Raw genomic sequence first — 19,354 nt, forward strand, 5'->3', positions numbered from 1 at the left:
CGATCGTTTCATGGTAATTTCGCAAAATGTTTTGAATCCCGTTGAGAGGGCCATATTTGCATGCAGTTGTTGCGGTTTTCTCCCGGGGGTTGAGATACATTTAAGCTTTTAAATTTGCATAGATGTGTGTTTAGGGCTTTGCTATTTCCCTTCTAAGATACATTTAAGATACTGGCAACGGACGGCAATCAGCATAAAAGTCAGCGGTATAAAATTACTTTATTAATGGGGCTGCGTTGAATTTACATGACGTGATACCGTGTTTTAAAACGTATTCTTTTTAATTAACATACCGTTATCAAAAACTGTAGAGCATGGCGCTAATCGCCGTAATCTAGAGCTTATTTGTACTAAAACTACATAGAGTATTTTATAATAAAATCCCAAAAGCCATTATTAAACCCCGATATCTGCCATTTTATTTATCTAATCGCAAGCCGTATAAATTTACTTGACATTATTAGCCTTTCCATGCATGTCTGGCATGTTCTACAGTATATCAAAATAAACATAATTCTACAATATTCTAATTAAATGTCATTTTCGTGCATTCTACATGGTGTTAGCTTTTATTAATATTGATTTTTTATCCCTTTCAACGGAGGTTTAGGCTCTGTTTAAACGCAAACTAATGCAACCGGCACATGCAAACCTTTTCCCTATCGTGGAAATTTAAAAACGTGGCCAAAGAAGCGGAGAACGATAAACTATAACAATGAGCTTATAGACGTCTACACGCTATTTTGCTGGTTTATTAAAACAAAACTCTTACAACGCATTAGCAACTTTGAGTGAACGGTTTTTGACGAAAATGTTATCAAGCTAATCACTGGAAACTTCCAGCTATTAAGTTATATTAATTTTGCTCTAACACAATTAAATTGTTAAAAACTCTCAGATTATTGAAGGAGAATCTCTGTTTTAAAAAACTGTGTTCATGTACAAAAATACACAGTGATTTATCATAAAAAACAAATCAGGTCACAGTCAATCTAATGCAAATTTATTTATTTTTGGCTTAGAATCAGCTGGGGGAAATAATGATGAATTTCCATTCGCATTTTCTGTAACAAGTATTCCGATTTCCTTTTAACAACATTCAATCAACCCTTCGCTTCCAAACAATTACCTTTCGCAGGCTATCCAATATGTGATTGGATCTTGGGCTTATTTCTATTTCAACACGTTTATTCGGGGCACTAAGACAACTGTGGGGGATTTCGGATCCACACTCATTCCCTATGGATCATATGAAACCTTAATGGTTTCGAGGGATACACAGAAGGCATTCTGTTCGATGGCTTTGGAATAAATCGGGTGCACGAAACGTTTTTAACTATAAATCTTCTTTTCGTTTGGTAAATATTTCAGTTTTATGGGTCCACTGAGCACACTCAAGATGCTGCTTTTTCCAATTAATTTTTCAGCTTTTTTTGTGCTAATTTTTTGTTTAGTTAGTATCGATGGAAATTTTTCCAAATCAATACGCTTGTATTGGAGGATCAATGGATGTTTTATTTCAAATTCTTAAGAAACCAGATAGAGATTGACCCAAAAATTGAATAACTAGTATTCAGAGAATAAACAGAGAAAATTCCCATAAAAACGCATGATGTTTCCATAAAACCCAGTAATTCGCGAGTATCAAATAAAGTTGATTTTTTGAACACATGGTTGCTTTGCACAATCGATTGAAATCCGTCCCTGTTTCGCATCATTTACTTCTCAACCTTCTTAAACGAAACACAGTGCTGTAATCCGACAAACTGTATTCTCTCAGTACAATGCTGATGGTATTTATTGATCGGAAGGCAAATTCAATTTTTGAAAGGATTACGAACGAAACAGGTTCCACATCGCCTGATAAAATAAATGCGAATTCTTTTAACACCAGCAGAAAATAAATTCTTCCGTGTAATAATGTCTTCGTTGTCACAGGCAGTTATTCCCTGTAGAAATCAAACTATACGAACGCCGGAATATAGGATAAAATTTTACTTACATTTCCTTACGTTTCGGTGAAAGAGCTCTAGGGCTTTCCTTTTTATTTTGCCATTTTTCTGAGGAGATTTTCTGTGTAGCAAAACAATCTGGCGCAAAATTCGATGAAATCCCGCACATGTGATAAACATTGAAAACTTTCCGTAATGGCGGTTGCTTTTCCAGAAAAACCCAGTTGCTTTTTACATATCATCAACGAAACTTATAAGTAGTTTTTTGTTATGTTTTAGCATCCATATTTAATCGTTTAGCCCTATGAAAGTCAATAAGCAAATGGATTGAGGAAAAGTTCCCGATATCAGACTGGTCTACTACTGTAACACTCTGTTTATTGATCCAAGCTTTTTTATGAAATTTCTGGAGGTCTTCAATGTACATTTCCATCAGGTTAGTCTAATGGAATCCAGAGATAAAAATTCAATTTCAGCCAACAATAACTTAATTGCCATCGCATCCTGGCGAATTATCGCTGATCTCTTTACCAACACGGTATCCACACGTTCAGTTCAATTGATCCAATCGAGGTTGGAGAATCGGCTTTGGAAATTCCCACAGATGAGCCACATTGAAATTGAAGGAACAAGAGCTTCCCATCACGTATTTTTAGGCAAAATGCCTTTCTGGAGGTAATTATTTTCCGGCGAAAAGCATCGCATTGGTGCGGGATAAAGACATTGATACGGGTAAAAGTACATCGAAAATGATTAGTGGGCGTTAATGTGATAAATTGGGTTCGCTCGCTGGTTTCAACCAATCGAGTTGAATTATTGAAAAGCTATTTGAACACATAAAACGTGTGTTGAGCAAAAAATGCAACTTTGTACTGGAGGTAGTACAAATTGCCTGCCTATATGAAGAAAATTCTCGGGAGCTGTCGGAACACATGCGTTGTGTTGAAAGAGCATCGAATGGAGGTTTAAGTAAAAACTTTTTTTATTACTAACAGATGAATTTCTTCTATGAATCGCAATATTTAATTTTTCACTGAACCTGCACCAAATCTGCTGCTCTGCTCTACAACTGCCTTCGCTCCATTTTCGCTGGGCAGGTTATTAAAACACAGTCGATTACAATTTGATCATTTATTATATTCTCATTAAGCTACTCAATATAATATTTACAAAGGCCAACATATAATAAAATGTTTAAGAAAAATGTTTTTATAATACAACATTAAATAATTTATTTTATCACAAGTAGATTCACTAAACATTCATGCCGCATTTAGACCTTTGGAAAAATGGTAGCGTTGCGATAGCCAACTTATTCACTGTTTTATGTACATTAAAAACAACTTAATAAATATGAACGTGAAACATACAAAGGACGTTGGCAAATTTCAACATTCAGCTCTGCTTAACTATTTTTCCTCAGTTTTGATCGTGGTGGTTATGGCAGGACACTTTCCTCACAAAAAAACATCAAAAACATATAAACAAGAGTATCTAAACCATTTATTTACATAAAAACGCCAGATTTGCATTAGTTCACTACAATTTGTATAGTGAATTAGTTGACTCAATTGCACTATTTAATACAGAAATCTTCGCATTCAAATCGCCATAAAATATATTAGGAAAAGCTTTTATTAAAAATTAATTTTAAGGGAAATATAAAAATCGTACCTCTCTCTTAATATGTACATTAGTTTTTGCCTCTCAGTCCGGTGCTTAAATTTCAAAGACTAAATTACGTATATTTAGTAGTATGTAGTGGTAAATAATTGAGAATTTATGAACAGTGAAAATTTTGCCAGGACGCGACATTTTGCCACTTAAGTTCACTGTTAAATCGACTTTGTATGCAAATGGTAATTTTGACACGTTTTATTGCATTAAAAGGCGACTTAATGAGTCTTGGAGATTAAGAATTCGGATTGCTTGAATTGTTGACCACATTGATATGAATTCAAATTATCGAATTTCTACTAAGAAGAGAAAACAATCCATTTCAAATAACTTGCAACGTCACAGAATGCTTGCCAGAAAAATCCCAGTAGACAGTTTAAGTCCCAAATAAAAAAAACAGTGCATTAAGCTAACAGTGAAAAATGTTGTCAAGAGTTTTCAGCCAAGTGCTTATTGAAACTGAACCCAATAGCAGGATGGTTGAACCAATAAAGAAAAGCATTGCTCTAAACAACATTTCATTATGGACCCATAAAAACACATATTTTACAATTATTAATATGATATTACATTTAACAATGGATTACGTCTGACGGCCAAACATGTAGCATTTTATAGTTGTATGTAAATCTATTCTTTATACAATGTAAATTCTCTTGATGCTGATGGGGATGTTGCTGCTTCCGCTCACCTTTGATTTCCAAATTCTGCCACTTAATGAAGACCTGCAAAAAATAAAAATCTTATTAACATATTTTGAAACTCTTCTATGCGATTTAAGCAGCGTATGTGCAACAGTTGCTTTCCTATTTGGCTCTTGTGACGCAAAACATAGCAGGATATTGTTCTCCTCTGTTTCTAGTGCGACAGTCCCCTCAATTAATTTAAACAGATTTATTTAAGGTAGCAATGTTGGAGGTTTTTTGCTTTACGGGCATTAATTAGGAAGAGACAATAATCACAATGGCGACTGTCGCACAAAGCATAACATAGACCTCTTTGTTAATAATAGCATTGAAATATGTATAATGGGTAGAAATTAATTAATCTCAGGATCTAGACATGGTAACTAATGCAACGTGTTCACAATACGCTCAGCCATTAATTCATTATTTACAAATAATTCTTTATTATCAGCAGCTCTCATTACGGTAATTGTTAGCGACAAGAGACACATTAAGGCAATGGCTTAGTTCAAATATTCGACGGTAATTTAATGATGTTGACTATTGATACGTTCCACTGTCGATTCAATAATTAATTGGCTTTCAATGAAAAAATTATTCCCCATAGAGACAAAACCGTATTTTATTTATGTAACTTGAAATTGAATTATGTATGATTCAAAGTTAAATAATGTAATTTCGTGTGCAACTTGTTTAGTCAAACTTTCCGCTCTAGTCTGGCTTTAGGGAATTTAGTTGGGTACCGTATTCCAGACACGTCAAGTTTGAATAACTGCTCTATCTCTCCCTGTATGAAATGTCCGGTTCGTGTTACACAAATTTTGCACCCGTGATATCTGATACCTGCGTTAATAATTCACTCAAGCGAGTGGCTCTAATTAATTGAATTAGCAACGTTCCATTTAAAATGGAAAATATGTTGCAACCCCCCAGTCAATTTCTTTGTACATTCCAAACTATCTGGAAACATTAAAACTAACTATTCAAACTGCTGCCTGAATATACACAGTCCATTATAAACAATCGCTTCATTAGCTGGCATGTAAGCTCACATAGCGACGGCATATCACCGATAGAATTTCAACTGGAACGTGCAAACTTTGTTCTCCTGCTTCCTATTAGATTTCAGGATTTTCTATATAAAGCCTTACAGGGTAGGGTCTTGTGTATCTAAGTGATTTATGTGCTCACTGCTTTGATGAGAATTTACTGGACATTTTCATTACGCTCTATCTTTTTTGGATATCTATCGACTGTTCAGTTCCCTTGTAGGACTAGAACGGATTAGTACAGATGGGGAAAGGGTAAATGTTAATCTGCCTGGTAAATACGGGCCCTTATGTTCAAAGAGCTTTAAATTCATTATTGCAGAAATTCAAATGGGATTTATTATTTCAAAGATGGTTTCCTTATGAGAAAAATTAATGTACTTCTTGGATTTGCAGACTGTTGGATCATTGATCGTTCGATAAACGTCTCAGGCAAAAAGTTTGCTTAAAACAGAACGTTACACAGCCAATTTTGCCCTGACTGGAAATGAACTGATTGAAGCCTTTTCTTGACCAATTTGTTTTTGTTAGTCAGTGTTTTAAAATGGAAGGGGCAAATGAAAAAATTCAAAATTTTGCCAAGTTCTGCATGTTCTTAGTTGGACAAACAGCAAGGTTTTCTGGCTTTCAACACTAAAAGTTGAAAAATAGACCAAATAGCTCGAAATGGGTTTGAATTTTCGGGTCGTTTCGAATGGCCTGAAGAAATCAAAGTTTTGGTCTGGAAGCGATAACTTTTCTGCTCTTGCTTCGCTTTTCACGATATAGAGCTCATGTAGAAACTTCATAGAGAATTAAATAGAAAAATTGGATATCCAGGGATGCCCACAAAATACCCTAATTAGAATTGCCCTCAAAATCTGTGATCTTTGAAGATTTTCAACTCATCACTTGCACATTCAACCCGATATGTTGAATTACTATTTGCTCCAACCAATACATTAACTCTATATTTTGAAAAATAATTCGAGGGAAAAAGTGTATCACTGCAAGACCAAAAAGTTGATTTTTAAACACCACTCTGTAAATAGGCAAGATGTGGGGAAAATTCAAAAACGTTTCCGAGATTTGAAGTGTATTTTGAAGTCTTGTGGTGATGAAATACAAAAAGCCATTTTTGTCCAATTGGCAAAACGCGGAATTTCCACAGATTTTACATTGTTTCATTTGCCGCCCAGTAAAAACTTTATCGGACGCACTAATTTTTTTGAAAACTACGCTCTAACCGAATAATAACTGCACTAAATAGCGCTTCAAACGCAAATCAGTTCGCCTGCAGCAATCGGAATTTACCAAATATCACAATTAGTCCAAATTTGTCAGATCGCAGTCCAAACGCTAAGTGTTGTTAGGTTTTGAACAACGTTAGTTATGTTTTTTGTGGTTAGTTTTTCAATTGCGCTCTCCAAAAAACAGGAGTAAAATTGAAAATAGAGGAATTTTTCGGACGCTCGAATATCTTCTTGAAAAGGGCCAAAAAATGGGCTCCATTGAACACCAACACTTGACAAGTTTATTCAAAATGCAAGTGAAAACTGTCGAAAATGCACACAGTAAAACTGATGAGCTTTTCGGATTTTTCTTCAGGCGACGTGGAAAAGAATCTCTTTTTGAATCACTGAGGCGAACACGCCAGCAAGAAATTATTTTGACCGACGAAAAACTCATCAGTTGCAGGCTTTAAACAGCTTCAATCGTCAACATTGTGTGTTGGTTGTTAGCGACGCCATAAGAATCCATGTCGTTCATGACTTCAAGAAAACCTTCTGAACATACAGCAAGTTAGACCTTGACAATGATTGTATGAATACAAATTGGCTCAGCATTAAATGGCATGTTTCAACAATTCCATTAGCATACCGCAAATGTATGTTTACGTGTTTCTTCTGGCGCTATAAAATGTCAACCGCAGAAATTATATACCAGCCCCATATCAGCTCCAACTAAATAGATTGCTGATAAAAATTGTACCCAACGGTATACTCGAGCGTTTTACAGGTCGATGGATATGTACGTGCACGATCATATGCCTGTCGCTCAGGGAACGATTTCAATGCAATAAATACTTGTTCGTAATTTCCATTGTATAGGAACCGAACGTAAAAGGGAACGGAACGAATGGTAAAATATCGTTGGGGGGTCTTTGGGGACCGAACACAACCTCAAGAACACATACAGTTATCAATTTCATGAAGAAGTACTATTGGTGGGCCTTTTGGGAAGATATCAGTTATCCATTATTCTTATGGATTCTTTTCGCTTCGTGACTTGCACCAGAAATCACATATTATGGGAAAGTAGCAAAAATGCGAAACTTATACGGCATGAGTTCCATATACTTTGCATTTAGTGGAAATAACCGGGAAACCTGCCGGGGTTTCAATAAATCGTTCATTTTTTCAAGCAACATCAATTCAATATGAAAAGCTCTGTTTAAACGCTGCCACCCACACACCAGACATTTATTTTTGGTCAATCATTAGCAAAAATTATCATTAAATCCTCCTACCAAATCAAAAATTTGAAGGCAAAGTGCGCCATCCTTAATGAAAACCGCCGAATACTGCGGCCCACTATATCCAATATTTCCCCAGTAATGGATTTACATCCAAGAGCGAATTACTTGCTTCAAACCTGGCGTTGAATTATTGAAAATTTTAAATATTGCAAGACACCATCCCGATCGGCAACTGAGAACCAAACTGGAAGAAATAATTTATCTCACGACCTGTCTGGAATTTAAAAATACTTTAGTTTTCCGCAGCTTTTGCTGCCATAATTCATTTTATCTCAGCTTACAATTCGAATGAATGGACGAAAAAATCGTATATAAAACAAGTTGTATCAGAAACAAGTTTCAAAGCTCAATTGCAGGCATTAAACCAACTTGCTATTCTATATGTTCCTTTGAATTCCAGAATTTCACTCAGAAAGCTTCAGTATATAGATGATTTATTAGTTTCGCTTTTGATAAAAACTTTTAAACATATTCATTGAATGTTGGCCCTTTTACAGGCCTTTCATGTTGCGCCCTTTATCTTTCATCGTGCCACTCATTGGGCGGATTTTAGGGTTTAAGCTGAAAATTAGCAGGGTAATTAATACAATGCGGACTACACGATACATTAATATTAAGTGCAGTTGTCCTGCTACATTTTTATTAGTCTCTTCCTCTATCCAACTCATCCACGAACGTTCGCAATATTTGTTTATTAAACTTGAAAGTTTCGCTCCTGATTCGTCGCATTCTGGAGAGTATTTTAATCTACAAATCACGTAGACTAGACGGCCATTATAGGCGTCGAACATAACTTTATCAGGATCCAAAGAGACACAGCTGGGGATGTAATCTAAGTTACCTCAGGACGTGATGTTTCGGAACTAACGAAGGGTGAATATATTAGTATACCTGGCAAAACAAGTTTTGTTTCCGATAACAAACTTTCGAAATCTGGCCAAGGAGAAAAATGCTGCAAGTTTTCCTATTAGCTTTTTCAATTGAATCCCCAGTGAGTGGCTAATTGCTTAAACGCAGCGAAACTTGTATCTCTAAAAATGCCTGCTGAAAGCACGAAAAGCTAATTAATGTTGCAATTTCTAGTTATCCACGTGATTCTCTTTAATTATCTTTAATAAGTACGTCTAGGAAACATAGAATAAACCGCAACTCCATTGAATGCTCCCATTTCCCTGTGTGCCACTAAATTTATAATTCCTACTCTGGAGGTAAATAGACACAAAACATTGCTATGCTAGTAATTACTAAAAGCCAGTCTAATTACATGAGTGATTTGGTAACTGTTTTGCTTTTGTTAACCGCACCTCCGCCAAACTCATGTTTGCACCAGAAAGTTTTAAGCTAAAATATGTTAAGCATAAAAATAAAATAACAAACTTTTTTGTTAAACGGCGTTTTTTTTTCAATGTTGCAAACCGTTCGTTTGAATTTTATTAGTCGAAAATGCAAAATTTCCATTTTAAGCCGAGTTAGTAACTATATAACTGACAGAAAATGACTTGAATGGGTAAACTTTTCGCTGCTATTTTCCTTTAAATTACGGGATTTTCATTGAAAAGACGATCTAAATGGGTCTCAGTGTGTTTGAGTGATTTATGAGCTCTCCTTTTCGATAAAAATGTTTAGATGTTTTATGTGATGTTGCTCTTTTTTATTTCCTACTGGAATGGTTAGTAAATAGTCAATTAGGTCGGTAAGACGGATAGCGCTTTCTATCAACTGAAACGTTCAATGAATTCAATTTTGTTTAAAATTGGAAAACTGGATTTTACACCAAAATTCATGGAACTCGCCATTTTTTGGATGTTTCTAGGACTGGCAATTTAGAGCGTTGTCGTTGCCAATTTATAATGAAGAACGTGAACAACTTCCCACTGTTCAACAACCCTAATTGAGACCTAGAAACACCCAAAAAACCGGCCTGAATCATGTAAAACTTAATTCTGGGCAAACAGCAGTGATTTTTTCAGATAAAATACTCACCAACATACGGAAGTCCCATGTAACAGCTTAGTAAAGACATCAACATCGTCAGGAATTTGTTTGTTGAAATGCTGCTAGCAATTCCTGAAACAAACACATAAAGCCCAATTAGTTTTAGATTTCTTGCCAACAGTTTGCAGTGGAGAAAACAAAGCTCTGTAGCAAATATCCTCATTAGTACGAGTAGTTTTGATAATTAGATCTTTTTACAAGTGTTTTGCTTTTAATTAGCTGAGTAGTTTTCACGTTACGTGATATATTCGGGCAGATTCTGGTTTGTTGCGACCGAAAAGGGGTGGTTTGCTCACTTTTAATGAGCTGTTCGGTTTTTGGATGCCTGTTAGGTCCAAGTTTAGAATTTTACACACAATTAGGGCTACAAGAAGGTAATAAAGCAAAATGAACATTATTTGGAAAGGCACCTCGCGTGTTTTGCCAGTTTGGACGTTAGTTGGAAATTTGAATTTTTCAAGTTTATTTTCACTTGGAGAAAAATCATAAATTATGCAAATTGATCAGCCACAATCATCCAATTCCCATGTACATAAATTGTGCAAACAACCATAAACCGAGGTAAATGTTTTGGGACTTTTAGTGCGAGCGAAAATGTATTGCTGTGATTTTAGCTGGCAACTTCCAACTTTATGGCTTGTTTACGAAACTTACAGAATGTAGGAAAATAAGCGTGCCTTGCAGGCACCTCAACATGCAATAAACCACAAACCGACCGATCTCATCATCATTAATACCAGCGGCAAACAACATTAAGAAAATAGATCCGCATCTCTTATCCCAATATTAATCTTAATACGTTACTTTTTCGCCGCGAATGGCCGGCAAGAAAAAGTTTACGGTTATTTGATTAAGAGCAGTAAAAGGGCACATAAACACTGAAATTTTTATGCTTTCGAGATGGAGTGGTTTGATAAACTTCCGGTGACATACGCTAAAAGGCCGGAACATAATATTAAGTGCGATTTTATGGAGCTTAAGGTTTATGAGGGTCATAGACAAATAAGTGTAGGGGTCGTATGGGGGTTGGCCGGCCAGATTTTAACAGCTTAGGATTGTGCCACATATTGAACCAAGAGCCAGTTACCTAGTTCAAAAAAATCAGCCCCAAAATAGTTTTTAATCCTTTAGTTGCTCAGATCCCAGCCAGAGTATAACAAGTGTATTATTTTCTGGACATAACAGTGTTTATTTTCTATCAAGTTCCCTAAGTAAAGGTCGAACACTAGTCCCTAGCTGAGGTTCAGATTCACAAAACGGCCGCTGGCATTCACATTTAACATTAAACATGTTCTGGTCCTGAGTGGTTGCACATTTGCTCATTCCACACACACTATATTGACATAAACTAGCCGGCAAAGGCGGTACGTAGCAAGTGGGCATCCCAATCACTTTCTTCAGGTCATTAGCAAACATCGTCGGAATACACTGGCAATTCTCATTCCTCTGCATATACTTAAAGTCGCAGAATCTTCGATGGATCCTCGGATGGTAGTGTCGGCTGTGGTTGGGCTGAAATCGGCATTTTCTTCGGTTTTGCGCTGCCAGCTCGGCGGAGCACAGTTTCCACATGGCCAGCGTGGAAGCATGGCAAATACCCAGGAAATAGTTCTGGAAAACGTGGCAGTCTTCTGGATTGGCGATTTCTACGAATACTGCGTAATACTTCAGCCCGACGCCGATAAAAACACAAATTTCAACGCTTAAATTTTGAACCAAACTGTTGACGTCGTATTGTCGGTCGGTTGTTGTATTGTAGCTCACGAATAAAGGATCTTCCAAAATATTAGTGTTCGAGCACTGTAATAATGTCAAAAATGTCAAAAAATTTCCAAGCATACTTCACCTTCAGGTGATTTAGTGCTAGTGCTTCATAGAGCATCAGGTGGATTTTCTCTTTTTCTTAAACCGTCCACAGGGCACTTCTTGCTGAACTGAAGTTTAGCCGTATTTTCAATATTTGAACACCAAAACATCCTAACTAAATATAAAAGATGCAAGCTGGTTTCGCTCGTTTGGCTATATCGGCATTTCGATGAATGATTAGCACATATTTGTTTCAATAATTGATAAATTGCAGAATCCAATTATCCGCAATCGTTGTGGAAGGAAAACGGCTGTTTACCTTGCCGAAACTCCCGGCCCGTTTAATGCTGAAACTTTAATTAAATTTTCTGCTTGACTTGGTATATTTCGCTTTTCTTTCTCGCTTTCTAATAACTTCGAAGAGAGCAAATTTGGTAAAGCATATCGAGTCGAAAATTTGCTTTAAATTTGAATTTACAGCTTTGCATAGTAACAGTTATCAACGTGGCATAAATGGAAGCTCCTCGCTATTTAGTTGCGTTTGTTAAAGTACAAGAACGTGGAACGGAAACGAGTTCTACATAATTGCAAAAATCACAATCCCCGATCAGTTTCAATGTGTGTATAGGAATATCGATTGAAATGAGCCCGATGAACTTTCTAGCAAATCAACCAGCCAATGGAAATGTTTCTATTGGCTTTATTAAATCACGATATTGCCGATGCTTGGATGCCATTACAACTGAACGAAATTGAAATGCATTTCTTAATTAATTTTTCCGATTTATTTTCCAAGCACGATGCTGCTTTTCATCGTAATAAATGGAAATCGATCTGCAAGTTTGTAAATGCACGATAATTCAATTCAATGTGTATGCAAACAAGGTTGACTCCTGATAAGTGCAAGAATGCAAGTGTGAGAGGACTAAAAATAAAATAAAAATAATAACGGGAAATACAAACCCTGGGAAAACGCCGTTTTTATCCTTATAAATTTTCTGTGTATGCAGAAGTTTCATTTTTTCTGAAGACTTTCAAACCGAACAGGTTGCATATATCGTAACTGTATGGAAATTCTTCATACAGTTTTGATTAAATAGGCAATTTGCATTGGATATTGAATGATTTAATCGAATTCCTCAAACGCAAATTACATAAATAACACCGATAAACTATTGCATTGTACCATAATCACGAAAAAAAACACCCGAAAAATGTATGGTTGAAAACAACCATCCGATATAGAATTCACGATTTCACAGTCAATTTAGTTGCCCGCTTAACATTCTTTGACATTCAATGGATCATTTCGAACAATGCATTGCAAAGTCGGGTGTTAATCATTTTTCTATTTGAGCAAATTGTTTTTCCCGTGCGGCTAAAATGTGCTTTTCCACTCAATGTTAACAGAATTCAACGTTTTCCGAGCAAATTAAATTACAGACATGTCGAAAAATTGCCTGCATTTTAGGATTTTTCCAATGTGGATACAATTTTCACCTGTTTAACGACAAAATGGCAGATAATTCAGAGCCAATAAATTCTGTAATTTTTTCTCAAATCAATAAAATATTTATTATAATTATTGTTTCATCCCTCATTTAAAGTGCATACAAAGTACAATCATGCAACCGACCCAAAAATCAAAATCAGAAGAAACTAGATCAATCTTTCAATGCGCGAAAATGCATCGAGTTTCCTTTGAGCTTTATATTTTTGCTTCAGTTCTCGTCTGAATACTGAAACTTTAGTTATGTAATACAAGACAAGTCTTTAGCATCATTATTATTGTCACAAGATGGGCCGTGCCAGGAGGAAACCGGATTAAGAATAACAAGCAGAACGCTGTACTTTTCTCGATAGTTTCCTTTTGTGAATAAAATCATTTTCTCGGAACCAAAGAAGCATTCAAAAGCTCATAAATTGTCGGTGTAAAGCTTAAAATTTTCTCCTCATAAAACCACCCCTTCATAAGAAATGCGGTTCGTAAATAAATGAGTGTATCTTCAAAACGATGACTGAATTACAATGCAAACTGAAACTCCATTGACTGTAGAGAATACTCAGCTGCAAATGCCCCTATCACTGTCACAACTTCGCCTATATTGGGGGGCTTTTAGTGAAAGTTTCCCGAAAAAACGTGTCTAACTTTTCAAAGTTCTAAAGCGGGCGCGATCTTCATTAATTCACAGCAAGGCATCTCATCGCCTCCCAAGACACTTGACAACAATAAAAGAAAAGTTTGTAAGCATAGTTGTGCCTTCTGATGTCTTCTGCCCTTTAAAATAGACCGATAAAATACGTCACTCTTTTGCCAAGTTGAACTTTGAAAGGGAGATATTTACCCTTCTTCGCAAACTTGTCGTGTTAATGCAGGCGTTAAACTCAGCTCTTTGTAACTGACAATAATATTCAACGGCGATGCGATAAAGCGAAATTATATTCCAATTTGCTTGGATTTAGAATGGCAAAAATTGGAACGCTTTTCCTTTCGCTTCATGGAAAACACAAAGCATTGATCAGTCACAATACAATTGCGAATAATTGCTATTGGATTATCTAGTTTACAATTTGTATACGAGGTCAAACAAGGTTGATATCAGTTTTTGCCTTTTAATGTTAAAAAACATTTTTCCAACTCGTAAAAACTCGAGATATTCTGGCGTGTGCAATGTTTGTAATCAACGTAAAATATGCACTATAGTTTTTAAGTGATGGTATTTGCATCCGTTTTAGCATGTCATTGGGAGGTAAATGTTTAATGATAGACGGTGAGAGCAACAAGCAAGCGACTATTATGCAACTTTGCTGTTGATAAGGAATATACAGCTTGGGCCAGCTGGGAAAGATTGGCATTTTTCAACAACCTTCAGAGCTTTTCATTTTAAGTTGAAAAGTATGATGCCAAGGGCAATAAATAACTCGTTTTTCCTTTCAGAAGACCCCCATTAATTTTTTGACAAACAACTGTTTGAATTCCTAGGAGCAACAATAAAACATTACTCCCGATCCATTTTTCAGGGAGTTTATTAAAAATTTTCAATCGCGCGTTGCTCAGTTATGAAGTCGACTCTATTGAGATCGTGCAATAATGAAACTTCGTCTACTCCCATTATTAGTGCGCAGCAAATAATTGCACGTTTCTATTCGAAAATAGCTTTGCGAGCTTCAAGTTAAGTTACGTTGGAAATGCTCGCACTACAAGAACCCGCTTTTGACAATGAAACTAACTTTGTTTCAATCTATTGTGCCAAAAGGCTATGAAGGCAGAAATTTTCATATCTTGTTCTTAAGTTGTGTTTGATGCTCTTCAATCGAGCTAAGTGAAATTGGAACACTGACCGATTAAGTACTAAGTCCACCCTGAAGTACTTAGTAACAGATTAGGTTATCAGATTCTTCATCAGAATGTTAATTAGTGTTGGTTCACGTGTTTATGTTCAGAAACCGCCTGCGACGTCCTCATTAAAAACATTCATTATCATTATCAACGAGAACAGACTCATAGATACCGCTTCAGCTCCTCTAGTTTTTTCATTGATCTGCGGACTATGGCTTGGAATAATTCCTACTTAATATCTGAACTCTGAGCATAGTGGCTCATTATCGTCGAAAACCCTACCAATCTGATGCAGCAAAGTTAAATCATTTTAATAGATTGAGGCAGGCAGTTTTTGCTTGGAACTGGTGCTTAACAGTGCTAGTTTACATGCCAAGATGAACCCAACATGGGTGATATTTTTGGCGATTCTGTGCAATGGTGGATGCAATGGTGCTAGACTGTTGGGTGTTTTTCCCATCCCGGTTCGAAGTCACTACACTTTAGCGTTCAAACTAATGCAAGGACTGGCCGAAGCCGGACATCAAGTTACAGTTATTGCCCCCTTTCCAGCCAAAAATGTTCCCAGTAATGTTTCGTGGGAACATGTAGTAGTTGAGGGAATAGCCGAAGAGTATCACAGTAAGTTGCGGGAAATAAAATAAAATTAGGTGCAGATTCACCTAAAATTAGGTGCAGAAGTGAATTTGATGTCGAGTCGGAGAGGAGCAGAAAAGTCCGGTTCAACGTTTAATAAAATTTGATCAARTTTTCAGMGACTTAAATTTTCTTGCCCAATTAATCTGATAACAGATTTTTGGAAGAAACTGCATTAAATTTGAAAAAMTTCAGGAAATCCTTCATCTGATGCAGCTGATTTCTTTGAAATCTCTCCACAAGGAATTCTTCATGTCGACGTTAAATGATTTTGATAATTCAAGGCAAAACAGAAGATGGATCTGTGTTAAAAATTGACTATTTCTTTAAAGAATCTCCCTGGATTCTAATGACTTTGCTTCCAACCACTCTGTACCCTTTAAAGACGCAAAAAGAAAAAATCTTATCAACCGCTTTTTCTGCAAACGACTGATATCCAGTCTCCAATTTTGCCATCTAAGATCAGTACGCATAAGTTTATTTTCATCTCACTTTTCTTGGATATTTTTATCAGAGACTCTTTAAGTCGATAAATGTGTTTGGGTTGAAAACAGTAAATATTCTCGGCAATATGTGCCAAAGCGTGTATAAATCAAACACCGTAACAAGCAGCATCTCTTAATCTTTAAGCGTTACCTATTATAATTTAAGAGATAAAAAAATTCCAACATGTGTGTGTGTATTATCCAATGGGTTTTGACCTCAAAAATCAGTCACACACATCTGCGTGTCAACAATCGACAAACAATTCAAATATAAATGTAATCAAAGTTATTCACGATTTGGTTCAAAGGCTATGTTGTGTTGATATCGAGATTCGGTTTTCGAAATTTTCAGTATTTTAGTCTCAGTTGGAACAGTACAAATGTACGCATTTTGAAAGTTGTGAAAATCGACTTTCCACCAAGACTGAGTATTTGTTTCAATAACTCCCTACTTGCTTCTTATCCCGGGAAAAACCGAGCGGATTCACAATGATGTACAAAGTATAAATTTGCACAAAACCTTATTGTTGAATAACAAAATTCACTTTTTGGCGAACGAAAAAGTCCGTCTGATTCCATTGTGTTACGGCGCATTCAGCTACTTTTTCCGTTTTTTTGCAATAATCTAATTCATTTACAGAAAAATTCAAAGACATGAATTTATTGGAAGACAGTAACAGAAATGTTGTTGAAAGAATGGTCCAATACCAAAATCTGATGGTGCATTGGATAAATGACACGCTATGGGATCCCAAAGTGAAGGCACTTTTAACGCCCGCTACTAAATTCGATGCGGTTGTTCTTGAACAGTTCATGAACGATGCTCACAAAGCCTACGCCCATTTCTTTGACTGTCCCCTTATTTTGATATCCAGCATGGGTAAGTGAAGTGAATCCAACACGATCTCACCAACTGAATAATTGCCGAAAATATTCACCAAAACCGGTTATTTCTACAGCTTGAAATCACCTTCAGATTGTGTATTTCAGGGGCTGCTCCATGGGTAAACAACATCGTTGGAAACCCAAATCCTCCTGCCTACATTCGCCACATCTTCTTTTCCAGCACGTTTGATTACACGAAAATCTGGACTCGCTTTGGAAACTTGGTCACCTACATTACAGAGTTTCTGGTGGATTATTTCTATTCACAACCTCTGCACAATCGGCTCATCCAGGCCCGGTTTCCCGGGGCTCCATCGGTAGAAGAACTCAACAAACGTACTGCTTTGGTACTGCTAAACTCGCACGAAAGCCTAATGGAACCAGTTCCCTTAGTGCCCAATATGGTGCATATTGGTGGGTACCACATTGAGCCCCCCAAACCGCTTCCGGACGATTTGCAGCAGTTCATGGACAAAGCCACTGACGGTGTGATATATTTTAGTATGGGCGGCAATATAAAGGGAAGCCAGATGAGGAAGGAGAAACTGGAAATTTTCTTCAATGCCTTCAGGAAGCTGAAGCAAAAGGTGATTTGGAAGTTTGAAGTGGAGAAGATGCCAGGATTTCCCGACAATGTTTTGATGAAGAGCTGGCTGCCTCAGCAGGATATTTTAGGTAGCACGTCCCTTTTTACACGTGATAATTATTCACGTACAATTTCTTACAGCTCATCCCAACGTGAAACTCTTCATCACTCATGGGGGTCTCCTGAGTACCACAGAAACCGTCTATCATGGAGTGCCAGTTCTAGCAATTCCAATATATGGAGACCAGTACATGAACGCTGAAAACGCCGTACGTTATGGATATGGGCTGATGCTCGGTTACAACGATAAAAACTTCAATTATGAAACGTTCAGTGCAACTCTGAACGAACTGTTGAATAATCCGAAATATATGAAAAGCGCGCGACAGCGATCGCAGATTTTCCATGACAGGCCACTCACACCAATGGAGAGTACCGTATATTGGGTCGAATATGTGATACGAAATAACGGCGCCAAACATTTACAAGTTTCGGGCGCTAATTTGCCGATCTACAAGTACCTGATGTTGGATATACTCGCAAGCATAATCGCAGCACTGGCAATAGCTTGGATTAGTTTAAAAACAATCATTCGCTTGATTGTTTCCAAATTGAAGCGCTCTAAAAAGGAGAAGAGGAGCTAGATGATGAAGGACGGTTAGAATGAGAAAAAATGTTAATTTTTGCGTCAACTGCGAAGATTTTGACTTGGCTGTAGTGACAAAGAAATTTCGTAGAGAATACTGTTTGGGGGTAAAATATCGCATGAAACCTTTAAAGGCGACATAAAAATAAATTAACGAACTTGGAGAGTATCGAAATAAGTTATACAAAATGCGACTTTTATTACTCCTTCAAATTTCTTGCCCAGCAGAAATGTAACAGATGCACACATAAAGCTGGACACACATGGCAATAATGTAACTAACCTTCTTTGTAGCTGTGTTTATAGGGGTCGTTTTTATGGAAAGCCACGTTTTGATAAGTACTTCTTTATTGCCTTCACTCATCAATATAAAGTATTAGTATTATTAAATTCCCGTAATTATTATGACCAGAAAATTGCACCAAATTACGCATGGAGCAAATTGGCACATATTTAAATGCAACTAAGGTATTTATTTAGATCGCAAGTATACATGAACAAATAGCAATATTAATTAATTTCAGGTATAATTAATTGCCATTTGAAAGCCCATATATTTTCAGTGGAAAAATGTTTATTGCTCGCATATTGCGAAGCTGGCCAGGGGCGGATCCAGCTTTAAAGTCAGGGGGGGTTATGTAGAAAAAACACACTCTTCTGTTGTCTATGAAATTAGAAAAATTATCGTCCTTTTGTGCAAGGGTGGCGTAAGATTATTGCAAAATTTAATGTTTTCCGTCCCGTTTTTGCTCATTTCTCGGAGGCAAAATGAGCAAGAACGCTCACTTTTACATCATTCTAGACAGAAATAAATGGCCTTTTTAGAAAGTGAACCATGGATGAAGAACTGTTGGCAGTTTTCTCAAAAAATGTTTGAATTTAAGAAGTTTTAGATTTGCGTGGTTTTTTTCTGAGTTGCATAATCCACGTGAACATGACGCTGCTTTTTTCGAGGTTTCTCAAGAACCATTTGAGCCACAGAATTCATTCGTTTTGGAATCGTTGGATAGAGAATTGAAAAGTCGATTCAGTCGTAACAACGTGAGTGAGGAAATTCGAGTAGTTTTGGCCCAGAAAGCAAAATTTGAATATC

The 19,354-nt window shown here is 36.6% G+C and overlaps 2 protein-coding genes across 4 annotated transcripts in view; one reads left to right on the forward strand and one right to left on the reverse strand.

Moving 5' to 3' along the window:
- Window positions 1–3,068: 3,068 nt before the first annotated feature.
- LOC109536736 overlaps window positions 3,069–19,354 on the reverse strand; it is a 142,970-nt gene continuing 126,684 nt past the window's right edge. For all 3 annotated transcript variants that reach the window (XM_048663753.1, XM_048663755.1, XM_019903083.2), the window contains 2 exons: window positions 9,866–9,949; window positions 3,069–4,354 (listed from right to left, as the gene is read on the reverse strand). In XM_048663753.1, coding sequence (XP_048519710.1) covers window positions 4,344–4,354; window positions 9,866–9,949 — 95 coding nt within the window. In that variant the 3' untranslated portion in view covers window positions 3,069–4,343. The remainder of the gene's footprint in view (window positions 4,355–9,865; window positions 9,950–19,354) is intronic.
- LOC109536734 (UDP-glycosyltransferase UGT5) lies at window positions 15,155–18,450 on the forward strand. The gene is made up of 4 exons (XM_019903081.2): window positions 15,155–15,644; window positions 16,785–17,024; window positions 17,135–17,704; window positions 17,757–18,450. The coding sequence occupies exons 1-4, from the start codon at window positions 15,401–15,403 to the stop codon at window positions 18,257–18,259; spliced, it is 1,557 nt and encodes a 518-aa protein (XP_019758640.2). The 5' UTR covers window positions 15,155–15,400; the 3' UTR covers window positions 18,260–18,450.

This window comes from Dendroctonus ponderosae, unplaced genomic scaffold (assembly GCF_020466585.1).
Source record: "Dendroctonus ponderosae isolate FM_Combo_2020 unplaced genomic scaffold, Dpon_F_20191213v2 Dpon_F_20191213_2, whole genome shotgun sequence".
Lineage (NCBI taxonomy): Eukaryota > Metazoa > Arthropoda > Insecta > Coleoptera > Curculionidae > Dendroctonus > Dendroctonus ponderosae.

What these genes read in the sequence shown, in the direction of transcription:
- LOC109536734 (XM_019903081.2), top strand. Translation starts at nt 15,401, where the DNA reads ATGAACCCAACATGGGTGATATTTTTGGCGATTCTGTGCAATGGTGGA. An exon ending in AATAGCCGAAGAGTATCACA is followed by an intron (nt 15,645 to 16,784) that starts GTAAGTTGCGGG and finishes ATTCATTTACAG; the next exon opens with AAAAATTCAAAGACATGAAT. An exon ending in GCCTCAGCAGGATATTTTAG is followed by an intron (nt 17,705 to 17,756) that starts GTAGCACGTCCC and finishes AATTTCTTACAG; the next exon opens with CTCATCCCAACGTGAAACTC.